The following is a 14,927-nucleotide window of genomic DNA, read 5'->3' on the forward strand; positions in this document are numbered from 1 at the left end:
CAGACCAATAATGAGAGTAGAGCTACCAGGAAGGTAAGGGAAAGGTGGGAGAGAAAGGGGAGCTGATCACCCAATGATGTACATATAACCCCCTCCCTGGGGGACGGACAACAGAAAAGTAGGTGAAGGGAGACATCGGACAGTGCAATACCTGAAAAAAATTTTTATAAAATATCAAGGGTTCGTGAGGGAGGGTGGGGGAGGGAGGGGAAAAATAAGGAGCTGATACCAAGGTTTCAAGTAGAAAGAAAATGTTTTGAGAACGATGAGGGCAACAAATGTGCAAATGTGCTTGACACAATGGATGGGTGTATGGATTGTGATAAGAGTTGTACAAGTAGCTCCTCGCCTTGTTGCATGAGGGTCCCAGGTATCTATCTCTTCAAAGTTATAAACCCTCTTCCAAATGTTGCACAAACCTTCACTCTACTAGAGTTAGATGACATTCCAATCTAGGAACATGTTAAATTTCAAAGCCTATAATTTTTTTAAATTTATTTTTATTTACCTTTTGATAATTTCTCTTATTTTCACATAGCATAAAGGCTACCAGAATGACTACATATATATAATAGGCTTTTAGACAAGAAGTCATGTTGTGCTGTGGGTTAGGCATTGGGCTACTAACATTGCGATTGGCGGTGGAAGTCCGCCAGCTACTCCAGGGAGAAAGACGAGGCTGTCTGCTCCTGTACAGATTTAGTCTTGGAACCCTGTGGAGCAGTCCTACTATGTCTTAGTATAGTTGCTATGAGTTGGAATCAACGTGGCAGCCGTGACTGAGAACTTTAAGAAATGCTGTAAAGAGCCAGAGAGTAAATATTTTAGGCTTCTCAAGTCAGACAGACACTGCTGTTGTAGCATGAATGCAATTATAAGTAAATGAATCTGGCCGTGGTCCAACCAAACTTTACCTACCAAAATATGTAGTAGGCAGGAGTTAGCTCATGGAATTTGCCAAGCCCAGGACAAGCAAATTCAATGACTCTACAAGGAAGTAAAAAGACAATTAGATCCCTAACTTCTAAACAATTAGATCCATCGCCACTGAGTTGATTCCAATGCATAGCCACGCTACAGGACTGAGTAGCACTTCCCCATGGCATTTCTCGGGCTATAAATCTTTTTATTTTAATTAAATACGTTTACATCCCTTATCACAATCCACACTATCATCCTTTGTGTCAAGCACATTTGTACACATGCTGTCATCATTTTCAAAGAGTTTTATTTCTACTTGGGCCCTTAATATCAGCTCCTCATTCCACCCCCCCCAACCCGGTCTCCCTCATGAACCCTTGATAGATTATTATTTTCATATCTTAGATCTTCCTCTGTCACCCTTCACTCACTTTTCTGTTGTTCATCCTCCTGGGCGGGAGTTATATTTCAATCCTTGTGATCAATTCCCCCTTTCTCGGCCAGTGGTGAGAGTGGTAATACCGGGAGGGTGGCGGGAGGGTGGGGTAAAGATGGGGAACCAATTAAAAGGATCTACATATACGGGGGATGGACAACAGAAAAGTGGGTGAAGGGAGATGTCGGACAGTGTAAGATATGACAAAATAATAATTTATAAATTATCAGGGGTTTATGAGGGAAGGGGGAGCGGGGAGGGAGGGTGAAAAATGAGGAACTGATGCCAGGGGCTTGCGTGGAGAGCAAATGTTTTGAGGATGAGGGTAACGAATGTACAAATGTGCTTTATGCAATTGATGTATGTATGGATTATGATAAGTGTTATACGAACCCCCAATAAAATGATTAAAAAACATTCCCCCTCTCTACCCCCACCTTCCCCTTATCCTCCTCATATCTCTATTCTCATTGTTGGTCCTTCGGGGTTTATCTATCCTGGATTCCCTGTGTTGTGGGTTCTTATCTGTAGCAGTGTGCAAGTTCTGGTCTAATCCAATTGTAAGGGAGAAGTGAGATCATGATAGTGGGGGGAAGAAAGCATTAAGGAACTAAAGGAAAGTTGTGTGTCTCATCAGTGCTATATTGCACCCTGACTGGCTCATCTCTTTCTTATGACCCTTCTGTGAGAGGATGTCCAATTGTCTACAGATGAGTTTTGGGTCTCGACTCCATGGCCCCTCCCCTGCTAATTCACATCGGATATGATTTTGTTCTGGGTCTTAGATGCCTGATACCTGATCACATCGACACCTTATGATCACCCAGGCTGGTGTGCTTCTTCCATATGGGCTTTTTTGCTTCTCAGCTAGATGGCCACTTGTTATCTTCACAGGCTATAAATCTTTATAGAAGCAGGCTATATTATTTTTTTCACATGGAATGACGGTGGGTTTGACTCACTGACTAGCCAAGCACTAACTGATGTACCACCAGGGTTCTTTCCATAACTTACACCATACCCCAAATTAATGTCCAGAATGTCTAAAGACTTATAGAAAGTTAAGCTTTACAAATTTTAGAAAACAAAAAAAGGAGGATGTCTTTCCAATGTCATTGGAAGAGAAAAAGTTATCAAGATTGTTTTTAATTCTAAAAAGGAGAAAAAGGAAAAATTGAAATATTTGTCATTAAAATTAAAAATGTCTGTAAATTAATCACTACAGATAAAACTAAAGGATAAACCAAAACATTTTTTAAAAGGTACTCGCCCACACAAATGACCAAATAAGGATTATCCTTTAAATGCCTAAGATCAAATGTTAAGGACTCTCACAACTAAAAGAAAGAGCATATACTATAAAGGCAATTCACACAAGAAAGCCAGAATTTGTAAACACTTGGAAATATTTCAAACTTACTGTATATACTCAAGTATAAGCCGACCAGACTATCAGCTGGGGTACCTTATTTTACCACAAAAATGGCATTAAAAACGTTTTCAGCAAAAACGTGGCTTATACACAAGTATATACGGTATTAATTAGTAAAATGCAAATTAAAACTGCAATGAGATGGATATCATTTTACACTCATGGAATTAGTAAGAATTAAAATTGTCAACAATAGCATGTGTTAACAGGAATGTGGCACACTAAGGATTATGCTCGAAGTAGGGTTGTTAAGTGCCCACGAAGTTTAAAATTCCTCAAAAGAAAAATAAATCGCAAGACAATATATCAAATTAGTTCCAATCTCTCTAGATTAACCTCTGACACTGTTACTTCAGGGGTCATCTATTGTGACCCATAGCGATGGGAATGAATGAGGATATAAGAATTTTCAACAACAAAAAAAAGAATTTTCATTTGCTAGTATCAATTAAATCATTCCTATTATCAATTAAGTGTAATGACTTAAATAAGTTACCCCTTTCAAGATCAAGTTATTTTCAAATATAAATATGTAATGATAAAAACATATTTTCAGTAGTGGAAGACAGCTTGAATGAAATGGTTTTTTTAAAGGTAATAGTAATTTTGATACATTTAGTAGAATACATATCCTGTGGTGTTTCTGATGTTTCCTGGAGGGATGAAGACTTTTTCTTCAGATGCACCAGTATACAAGTCCCCACCAAATGCTAACAAGTAGGCTAGCCACTCCCTACTAAATCCCAAGGGTGGAAAATATAAGTGGGTACTGCATGTTCTACCAGGCATAAAAGGGTTATGTGACTGCTATTATATTATGCTAACAACGACTGAAGATCAGGGGCGGTGTGGGATGCCATTAAGGACAACATATATGAAGAAAGCAAAAGGTCATTAACAAGGAACTGAAAGACTAAAATGCATGTTAAAACAAAGCCTAAAACAAGGTCTTGAATGCACAGTACCTAATGTGAAATAAACGATGAAATAAAAGAGCTGAAGAGACGACAAAATATTATAATGAAATGGACAAAGACCTAGAGTTAGAAAACTAAAAAGGAGGATCACATTTGGCATTAGTCAAGCTAAAAGTTGAAGAAAATATTACAACCTAAGTTGTAATATTTAAGGATTCTGTGGGCAAAATATCAAATGATACAAAAGATAGAAGGAATGCACAGAGTCACTGTTCCAAAAAGGATTGATCATCATCATTCAAGCATTTCAAGTGATAGATCGTGAAGCAGAAATACTAAAGAAAACCCAAGATAGACTGAAGGCACTGGAGAAAAATGAGGCTCCAGGGATTGACAGAATACCAATCGAGCTGTCTCAACAAACAGATGCAATGCTAGAAGCACTCACTCATCTTTGCTAAGAACTTCCAAAGACCTTGGCTAGAAGACCTATCAAAGAAAGGTGATCCAAGAGAATACAAAAATTATTGAGCAAGATCATTAGTATTACACACAAGTAATATTTTGCTGAATTCAAAAATGGTTACAGCCATGGAACAGGAGACAACTGCTAGAAATTCAGCCGAGGACATGGAATGAGAGGTATCATTCATTGCTAATGTCGGGTAGATCTTGACTGAAAGCAGAGAATATCAGAAAGAGGTTTACCTCTACTTCACTGTAAGCCTCTTCTAAGTGCACAGATTTCAGCTCTAAAGACAAATGAAAACCAGGCAATCTACCACTGGTGGGCAAACCAGGCTGGCAAACACTCGTTTCAGCCAACAGAATAAAAATGTCAAAACACACGGGCTCTCTCCAACACACTCCCAAGTATTAGCACAGAACATGAACTTTGAACTACAATGAGAATTCCTGACTAAGAATCAGTTTCAAAGGCAAAACAGACCATAGAAACAAAAGAGCACCGATGTCACTAAGCCCTGATTACTCCATGAGGACAGAGAGTGCCATTACACTAAGAATGTGGCAATGAGCACACTGAAAAGTCTTAGGACAAGTTTGAAACGCCTCAGTAGAAAAAGCAACTTCATAAAGTAATATAGCAAAATCATTTCCAGTTTTCTTTCGGGTAGCTGCTCAGATAGTGTGACCGAGGGAGCCATCTTTTCTGGCAGAATGGCCATAGATATGAATTTGGCTATTTGATATAAAAGCCACACTTGCTATTATGAATTAAATGATTTCTCTATATCAATAGCACTTATGATTTGAAAATCATCATTAAACAGTTAAGAAATTAGACTATTACAACCGTTTAAGCCAGTTGTAGCGTTTAATAGTTCCAAAATTGGTGAGATTAGAATTTTGACAGCTTTAAGTCAGTGAATGGCCTTCACTATTGTTTACTGAATAAAATCCTTAATTGATTAATGATCTCAGGGCATATATCGCCATCTAGTGAACAATCACTTCAATTACCACACAAGTCATTCGACAACTGACAATGTTTCCTTCATGGTTTAAAAATCTGCTCGCAAAAGTCCACTCAGAACTGCAATTTTGCTCAATTTCTTTTTATGGTACTGCTTTACACATGCATTGAGAGCACATACAAACACAGATGCTATTTGTACAGATTCACTCTTGAGTATCTATAAATGAAGTTTTGACATTTCTTCTCTGAAAGCATTGTCATCATTTTTAACTACTTCACCCACTGTGATAGGCCCCTGCTTAACCAGTAACCAATTTCTTTATTGCAACGCAATTAAAAATCACTCAAGAGTTTAAAGTGGGAAGGAACACACTTGGAAAAAGATAATATTGATGTCCATTTGACACAACTTTTAGTATTATTACTGTAAACCTGTTTTTAAAGGGACAATTAGTAATTAACTCGGAGGACTTCCCGTCATAATACATTTGATTACAGAAACCATTGGGTCGTCAGAGCCAGGCTTGCATCATTCCAATATGATTGAGCATATGCAAAAAACACAGGGGCGATGGGGCAGGGGGAGCTTCCAAACCTCCGCAGACACTATTAATCCAGAGTCAAATGTAACTGTTTTCTAAAGCGTTTGCTACCACACGCTACTGGGTTTCTTATTCATTTCCATTTGAGCCTTAATCTACCATGAAAAGATCATCAAAACATAATACAGAATTATGTTGGCCATTCTACCTATGACAAAACAACAACAACGGTTTCACGGGGTACAAAGGGATTCCCAAAACTCAGCAAACTGCTTCTCCATTTCCACCTGGCTCCTCGTCCCTCCTTTCAGCATTCAGGAGACACTTGAAATCACAAATGTTTTGTATTTGGTATGAAAAACACCGACAAACCCAAATAATCATCGCTATCAGTCTCACAATCATTTTTCATTGAGGATCTAATTTCTGTTGGTGACTTTGGATCGCCTTATACCACAAGTTCCAGAAGACAACAGTGTAATTAGTGTTGCTCATTAACCTCACAATCTTTCAAGGCCCACTTTCCACAGATGTTTTCATTGGTATTTATTTCCACAAAGAGTAAAGGGAAACATCGAAGCCAAGAAGTCAGATCACATGCTGTTATTTCTAGGTTTGTTTGAAATCCTTCGCTTTCCAGTGGGGAGGAGCAATGCTTTGGGAGAGCAAGGGCTTAACTCCTGGCTTTTATTTATTAAAAATGTTATTGTTATTTTTTATCCAACAGAAAATGAGAAATTGAGTTTAAACTCCCTATTAAAAATCCAGCTAAAAGAAAACATTGCCCTTAAAATATAATGGATTAGGGGAGTGGGGGAGCTCATGGGACAAATTTTGGGCTTATCATTATCAACAGTGCCCTTTTAAGCTCGTGGATTTCTGAGCCGAGGCAGAAAATGTAACAACAGGGATTTCCCAACAGCAAGAGGCACTCTCCAAGGGAGTAAATTGTCAACTATTGCCTCTCGTGAGAAACTTAAGAGTAACCTTGATCCAATCTCAATAGTCAACCCGCGCATTATCACCCAGTTGGGGCATACTGAGTGTATTTCCTAATACAAAAATAAGGTGGTATTCTATGAGAAGCCACTGGAAACACATACGAAAATAAAATTTAAATATTTTTGACGAAAACTTTGCCCAAGAAATGGAAACATCCTTCCCTCACTTTAACCCCTAAAAAACACCCGTGACGTCTCATAAAAAGGCCTATATTTTCGCCTGAGTCTTGAAAAAAGATTGTCTGGGAAGAAGCGATGGACTGCGTGCAAAGCGGAACCACTGCTGAGAAAGACATCGGGAAATGGGGCAGGCCAAGCTAATATAGTTTTCCAAACAACAACAAAAAACCTATCAAGATGACGCAGATTCATATTGAAAACAGCCACTTGCTATACTTCACCTGAGTTTTAACTTTAAAGTGGGGTGTTACTAGCTTCACCACAGGAAGGTTGGGGGGTTGTGACAAAATACTGCATTTGAAAGCTCTGGCATGTTACAGACCAAGTCTGTGGAGTACAGCTGCCAAAAGGAGTAACTGAGCATCCTGACACTGACACCAACTTGAGCTACGCTGTGCGGCAGCAGCCACTAGCCGCATGTGTCTATTGAAATATGCGTTCATAATTTAAAAAACTCACTGCCATCGAGTCATTGCCAATCATAGTGACCCCATAGGACAGAGTAGAACTGCCCCCCGTGAGTTTCTGAGACTGTTAACTCCTTACGGGAGTTGAAAGCCCCGTCATTTTCCTGAATTCAAAATAATTAAATAACATTAAAAACCTCAATTCCTGTGTTGAAGAAAGCTGATGGTACCTGGCTATTAAAGATATAACATCTGGGGTCTTAAAGGCTTGAAGGTAAACAAGTGGCCATCTAGCTCAGTAGCAACAAAGCCCATGTGGAAGAAGCACGCCAGCCTGTGTGATCACACGGTGTCGATGGGATCAGGTATCAGGCATCAAAGAACATGCCAACTCATCAGAAAAGCCTATATATCTTTATAATAACTACTTGCACTAATAACCACCAGCCTGAGGTAGCACAATTCAAAACCACAACTCTGAACTACCAAATGTCTCCTAACTGGCTAACCAGCCAATTCCTGGCCCCCTTTAACTCATTCGACACAGAAGCAGTGAATGCCCCGCTCTTCATGATTTAGCCCCTTCCCTGGCTTCTTTCTCACTGCTGAACAGCCTGACTAAACTGACCTTCCTCCAGTGCGTCACATAACTAATTCCTGTGCATCACTCGAGTCTCATTTCCTCAGAGAAGCCTTCCCTGTCCAATCTAAATGAACCATGGAAACATTCTGTAACCCACCACCTGGTTTTCAATTATCACTACTATCGTATTCTCTTAGTCCATTTCATTTACGTCTTATTTAAAGGCTTCTTAACCAATACTCAGCCCCCACACAGAATGTAAGCCTCGTAACTCAAAAAAAAAAAAATCTCACTGCTATCGTTGACTGTGACTCATAACAACACAATAAGACAGAGTAGAACTGCTCTCTAAGGTTTCTGAGGCAGTCAATCTTTATGGGAGCAGACTACCTCATCTTTCTCTCTCGAAGCTGCTGGTGGATTTGAACCACTGACCCTAGAGTTAACCACCCAATGCTTACCCCACTGTGCCAATAGGGCACCCCATGATAATCAGGACCCTTTTATACTTAGCTGGACAGTATATCCCCCGTGCCTAGAACAATGTCGGGCATATAATAGATGCTCAAGAAACATGTACACAGTGAATGAATGATCACTTAAATGCTTACTAGTCACAAACTTATTCCAACAGAGGGATAATGGAAGCTGTATAACAATATGGCTCTCTCACACTATCACAAAAATAGTTTGAAACATAGTTGTCCCTCAGTATCCACAGGAGTTTGGTTCCACAACCACGTGGATACCAAAATCTGTGGATGCTTCAGTGCCTTATATAAAATGGCATAGCATTTGCAGATAACCTTCGTACCTCTTCGAGTATACTTAGCCTTTCAGCGATGCCTGGTTATTTAATTGCCGCCCCTCTCCCCAGAATATTTTTGATCCAGGGTTGGTTGAACCCACAGATCCAAAGGATCAACGGCATTCATTCTTGTTTTCAAAGCTGTGACTGTTAGGCCATTTACCTCCCTTCCTTTGTATGTCACCAAAGCAGCCAATGGTTTGGCGTAGAATCTGCTGTAGGAAAATCCCAGGCAGCCGTACATACTGTTCGCCGTGAGCTTCAGAGCCTTCTGCCGAATGTCATACTGCAGGTTCCCCAAGGACAAAAGAAAAACAACAATATTTGCAGATAGTTAAGATAGTCTTGCTAGATTTTGAATGAGAGGGAGAAACCCTCATTGTCCCTTAAATAAAGACTTCCAGCCACCTCCGCAGGATACCAAGTAAAGTCTCCAAAGCTCCCAGGATTCAGCAGGCTCTTGCTCAGATACAGCTGTGAAGACATAGCTGCCTTTTGATCGAAGGCATCTTGCTGTTCTTTAATGGTGACCTACCCACAAACTGAAACTTGATCCATGCATTTATTTGCCCATAGCATCAAATAATCAAATCCTAAAAACTGAGACTGTCACTCTGATTTCTCTTAGGGAAAAGATATACCTGAAGAGCAAGGTCTGGGTTTAAGTCTGGAAGTTTCATTAGTTGTTTGACTTGTTTGCGCCGCTCTACCAGTTTCCGGATCTCTCGGGGCAAAATGCCCATTTCCAAGTTGGCATCAGGCAACTCAGGGATCTGTTCTTGTTCACCATCCTGAGGAACATACAAACAGGCAAATCAAATTTTTGCAAAATAAATTTCTAAAACAATGCTCAGTGGGCACCTTTATCCCGGTCATACCTTGAACAGCTCCTGCTGTGGTTGGGTATCACTGAGTTGATTCTGACTCACAGTGATTCAATAGCACAGAGAAGAACTAACTTTGAACCACTGACCTTTGGGGTTAGCAGCCTAGTTCTTAACTGCTATGTCACCATCGCTCCTTTCCAAAAGTTTATTTTTTAATAAAAATAAAGGCCCCGGTGCATAAGTGGTATACAAGGAGCTGAGTGAATTGTAGAAAAGTCAACACTGTCCCCTTCTCTTTTGAGTCTGTTGACCTCTTCCATGTCAACATCTCTCATCCCTGTAGTTATTCATAAACTTCACTGCTGTTCAAAGGGATGCGTTTTCACATATAACGGTATCATCAACAAGATTGGGGAGCAACACATTTGAGGAGATCATTTTTAAATTAAAAACACAAAGAGAAAATCCCTAGGACTTAAAGAGAAACAAAACCAAACCGCTAAGCTCCTACTTTAAATCCCTTACACTGCCAAACAAAATTCCATAGAATTCTAAAACTAGGTACAATCACAGCAATTACTGGAAATGTTTTAGACTAAAAAATTAAAAAAACAGAATACCAAATCAGCAAATTGCCTTTAAGAAGTTGGAGCATATGTTTAAATAGGTCACACCATTTTAAAAAATTAAGATATATATATATACATATCTTAGCATTTATGTAGTACCTTTTATCTATAAATTGCTTTGCAATCAGTAGAAGAATAGCAACATTTCAGAGAAGCAGCCAGCAGTCTCTTACATTAAAATGTACAGCAGGCAAAAGCAGAGAAAGCATTAGAGGATTTTTCGAACGCCCCCATTACTTCTATTAACAGGCTTCAAAGAACAGCCAGGCACATTTCCCCGTTCAAAGGCTCAGAATTAAAAGTGAACCTTTGCCTGTCAAGCCACTGTCATTTGCCAAGCCTGCCTTTACAAAATATAAGCATATCCTGCTTTTCCTAGGTTTGCTTAACACCATTGCACTTTGACGAAAGCCTTCTACATTACAAATTGTTTTCGCTAGCTGAAAGAAATTGGAAGAGAATTTTTGCTTTTACCCCCCCCACCCCAAAAGCAAGGCATAAAAAGCCAAACAGGTGTTCAATGTTTGTTTTGCAGTAAGAGTTAATGAGGACCGAGCGTGTGTGCACCCTGAACAGCGACCATGGCGTTGCCAAGCTCCCGCCCTGGGAACTACACTCCGCATCGCAACATCAGGCTGCCATGGCTTTGAACTGTGTCTGTGAACACTGTATGTTAATGCTATTTCAGATTTTACATGTTACTGGGGATGATTTAGCAAGTTATTTTTTGAGCCTGAGAATGCTCAAAAATGTTCCCCATATCTCACTCACTGCCAATGAGTTGACCGTATAAGACACTGAAGAACTGCCCCTTTGGGTTTCTGAAGTTATAAATCTTTACAGGAGAAAAAAGCCTCACCTTTTTCCCACTGAGTGGGTGGGTGGGTTTGAACTGCTGATTTTGTGGTTAGCAGCCCAATGCTTATTAACCTTCTCCATCAGCAGAGTTCCTGTTTCCCATATAGATTCATGGTAGCTACGTCTTTGTTTTATGCGATTTTGGCTTACAATAGGTTTCATAGGCATGCTCTACTTTTTGATAGCAAGGGAAGCCTGTATCTGATCGATGAAGATCAATAGCTTCATATGAATAATCTTATAATAGTAATAAAGACCTATGGTTTAAGAATACAGCAAATGATGAGAACAAGCCTATTAAAGAGCTCTTGGAACACATTTGTTATTTACAGAAACTAAGTCAAAAAGGGTATAGTATTTCTTCAATGACCTCAAAGATGATTCTATTGTTTACACAGAATCCAAATGGGAAAACCCAAAGTGGGGCAAAGAGTGGGGAGGTTAAATAACGATCACTATCAAAAGTCTGAGCTAAAAGCGGGACAGAGTCCAAAGAACAGTGTTAATCAACTCTTGTCATAATCGCTCGTCCCACAGAAAAGCCCTTTAGCAGCCATATTTGAACTCCTTGGGGACCCACTTCTGTGGTCACAGTGGATGGGAGCAGGAGTGCTCACCTACCTAAACAAGCCTACCAGGTTTACTCTTCTGGAATATGGAATTAGGAGTAAAATAGGGCTCCCAAGCATGTGGCCACAACTGAAAACCAAAGTTTAAACCAAATCCATTGCCGTTGGTCCTATTCCGACTCATAGAAACTCGATAGGATAGAGTAGAACTGTCTGCGTTTCTGAGGCTGTAAATCTTTATAGAAACAGATTGGCACGGCTTTTTCCCATTGAGCTGCTGGTGGATTTGAACGGTTGGTCTCTTGGTTAGCAACTCAACCTTTAACCTACCGTACCACCAGGGCTCCTTGCGTGGAACTGAAAACAACAACAACAACAACAACAAAACCTCACTGCCATCTAGTCGATTCTGACTCATCTTGACCCTACATGGCAAGGAAGAACTATCCCTGTGGGTCTCCAAGACTGTAACTCTTCATGGGAATAAAAAGCCTCATCTTTTGACCAAGGAGCGGCTGGTAGATTCTAACTGCTGACTTTGCACTTAAGTGTCTAACACATAACCCACTCCGCCACCAGGGCTCCTAAATCATAAGGACATGTAAATTGAGGCGCTATAGGATAGTGAGATCTTCTGGCACTTGAACAAAAACACAAAAATTATAGTTATTTTGAATCTGTCTTTTATTGTGAGAAAACCAACTTTAATCAAATTTCCTACTGACCATCATCTGTTTAAGCTTTACTTATGAAGTCATCGATTAAATCATTAAATTCTATGCATAAATCTTGACTGAAGAAATCATCAATTAGATTCAAAAAGCTTCTTTTTAAAGTTTATTGAGCGAGTTGAATCTTTGAGAAATGTTTTCATGACTCAAACAAAAAGGTTGACAATATCAAGTGTTGGAGAAGATGAAAAGCAGCTTGAACTTCCATGCATGGCCACTGACAGTGTAAAATGGTGCAGTGAGTTTGAAAAATTATTTTATCAGTTTGATTCAAGTTATAAATGCACTTTCCATGTATACCAGCAAATCCAATCCCGAGGTCTTTCCCCCAAGAGAAATGAACACACAGGGCCCTAAAAAGATTTTTCATGACAGTTATGAAGTAGCAACGAAAATAATTTTATGGTTGGGGGGGTCACCACAACATGAGGAACTGTATGGGTCGCGGCATTAGGAAGGTTGAGAACCACTGATCAGTACTAAGTTTTTTACAGGTGGAACTTAACTATGACAACAGAAGCCAGACTAATGGTTGACTGGGGCGGGGGAGCTGACTGTAAAAGGGACATACCAGAAACTACGGGATGAAGCTAATGCTGTGCTTGAAGGGAAATTTACTCCTGCAAATGTGTTTATTTAAAAAAAAAAAAGCTCGCGCATCATCACATCAATAACCTAACCTTCTAGTTGAGGAAACTTAAAAAAGAGCAACGTAAACCGCAGAAGGAAAAAAAGAGCAGAAATAGAAACTAGAACGCTAACTAGGCTCCCAGTACAGCCATTCAACAGTGTCCTGACGATTTTAGCAAAGGCAATTAAGCAAGAAAAAGAAAAGATACAGGAAGTGCCAGGTTACAAACTCGATCTGTTCCTAAGTGTGTCTTTAAGGAATTTGTAGAGGAGTCAGAACAGGGGCACACAGATCTTATTTAACTCTACTTCAGGTCAAGAGAGTTAAGTGTCAGAATGGTAACTACAAGGTCCGGGGTTCAAATCCATTAGCCATTCCTTGGGAACAGATGAGGCTGTCTGTTTCCATAAAGATTTACAATCTAGGTAATCCTAAGGAGTTCTACTCTGTCCTATAGGGCTGCAATGTATCAGAATAAACACGACAGCAAGAAAAGTACTCAAGCCTTCCCAATGATTATAACTGTGTCTTCAGCAATTGAAGGGAATTGTGATGAAGAATTTGTTGCATATGGGTTGAGTCAATCGTTTCAAAGTGAGGGCAAATTTATATAGCAAAGAACAAGTTGGACATCCGCAAGGGGACTGCCCGTATCTAGATGGTAAATAAGGAAGTAAAACTACCTTCACTTGTAGTATACAAAATCCTATAGAGAAAAATTAAAATCCATATACTATTAGAATTAATAACGTCAGCAAGTTTGCAGATACAAGATCAATATCAGTTATATTTCTATACACTAGCAATGAGCAATCCAAAACTGAAATTTAGAAAATAATTCCGAAACTAGCTAAGGAATTCAATTTTAAAATGACAAGGCACATACACAAATAACTATAAAACATAGTTAAAAGGGAAAAAGACCTAAATAAAAAGGCCACATTCAAGGATGTATAAACTTGGTATTGTTACAATGCCAGGATTTTCCAAAGTTGATATATACAGGGGTGGGGGGGGTACCCAACAACACCAACAAAAACTGATTTTTTTTCAAAGCTGTGTATTTAGAATTTTTTAGAAAATAACCTTAGCACCTTCAACATACTCTCCGTTACACGTAATGCATTTGTCAAATCTGTGATTTCATTCTTGGAAACATTTTTCAAACTAATCTGTTTGGATGGCTGACAGCACCGCTCTCATTTTTTTTCTTTACCTCTTCTAGGTCATTAAATCGCTGTACTTTCATGTCCCGCTTCATTCGTGAAAACAAAAAGAAGTTGCACAGAGTAGGCAAGTAAGGAAAGAGAGGCATACTGGTTTTTGGCAAAAACTCGAGGACTGAGAGGGCTGTGTGAGCAGGTGCATTGTCGTGGTGGCAAAACCAGTCTGTCTGCCACACATCAGTCCTTTTTTGACCCACATTGTTACAAAATCTTTTCAGAACCTCTAAATAGAAAGCTTGATTAACAGTCTGACCTGATGGAACAAACTCCAAATGTACTATCCCCCCTATATCAAAAATACAAATGAGCATCATCTTAATCTTTGATTTCACTTGATGAGTTTGGGGGCGAGGTGACGATAGTGTATTCCATTGGCTTGATTGATGTTTGCTTTCGGAGTCATAAGAATAGCACCATGTCTCGTCACCAATAATGACCTTGGAAAAAAAAGCCTAGGTCACTTCAGAGCTGTTCTTTCAAAGCACCACGTTTCCACTCAGCATTCTTTTTCCTGGTCAGTCAGAACCCAAGGCACAAATTTCGCAGCGACCCTTCTCATTCCCAAACCTTCTGTTAAAATTTGCTGAACCGAGCTCCATGAATTTTGTCGACATTTTCATCCGATTGGAAGATGTTGGATATCCAGATCAAGATTTGTCATCAATCAGCATTTCACCTTTTTTGAACCAAGGAAACCACTCCTACACTTAAGCTTTTCCCATAGCACTGTCTTTGTAAGCAGTGTTCAACATCACAACCGTTTCTGTGGCAAACCCCCCACCCCCACCCCC

At 39.6% G+C, this 14,927-nt stretch overlaps 1 protein-coding gene across 3 annotated transcripts in view; it reads right to left on the reverse strand.

Annotated features, from left to right (window-relative positions):
• POLA1 (DNA polymerase alpha 1, catalytic subunit) overlaps positions 1-14,927 on the reverse strand; it is a 333,656-nt gene that overhangs the window by 263,995 nt on the left and 54,734 nt on the right. For all 3 annotated transcript variants that reach the window (XM_045290755.1, XM_045290756.1, XM_045290757.1), the window contains exons 25-26: positions 9,307-9,456; positions 8,829-8,951 (exon numbers count right to left, since the gene is read on the reverse strand). In XM_045290755.1, the coding sequence (XP_045146690.1) occupies positions 8,829-8,951; positions 9,307-9,456 (273 nt within the window). The remainder of the gene's footprint in view (positions 1-8,828; positions 8,952-9,306; positions 9,457-14,927) is intronic.

The sequence above is a fragment of the Echinops telfairi genome, unplaced genomic scaffold (assembly GCF_000313985.2).
Source record: "Echinops telfairi isolate 266 unplaced genomic scaffold, ASM31398v2 ScPeMD7_53;HRSCAF=182, whole genome shotgun sequence".
Classification (NCBI taxonomy): Eukaryota; Metazoa; Chordata; class Mammalia; order Afrosoricida; family Tenrecidae; genus Echinops; species Echinops telfairi.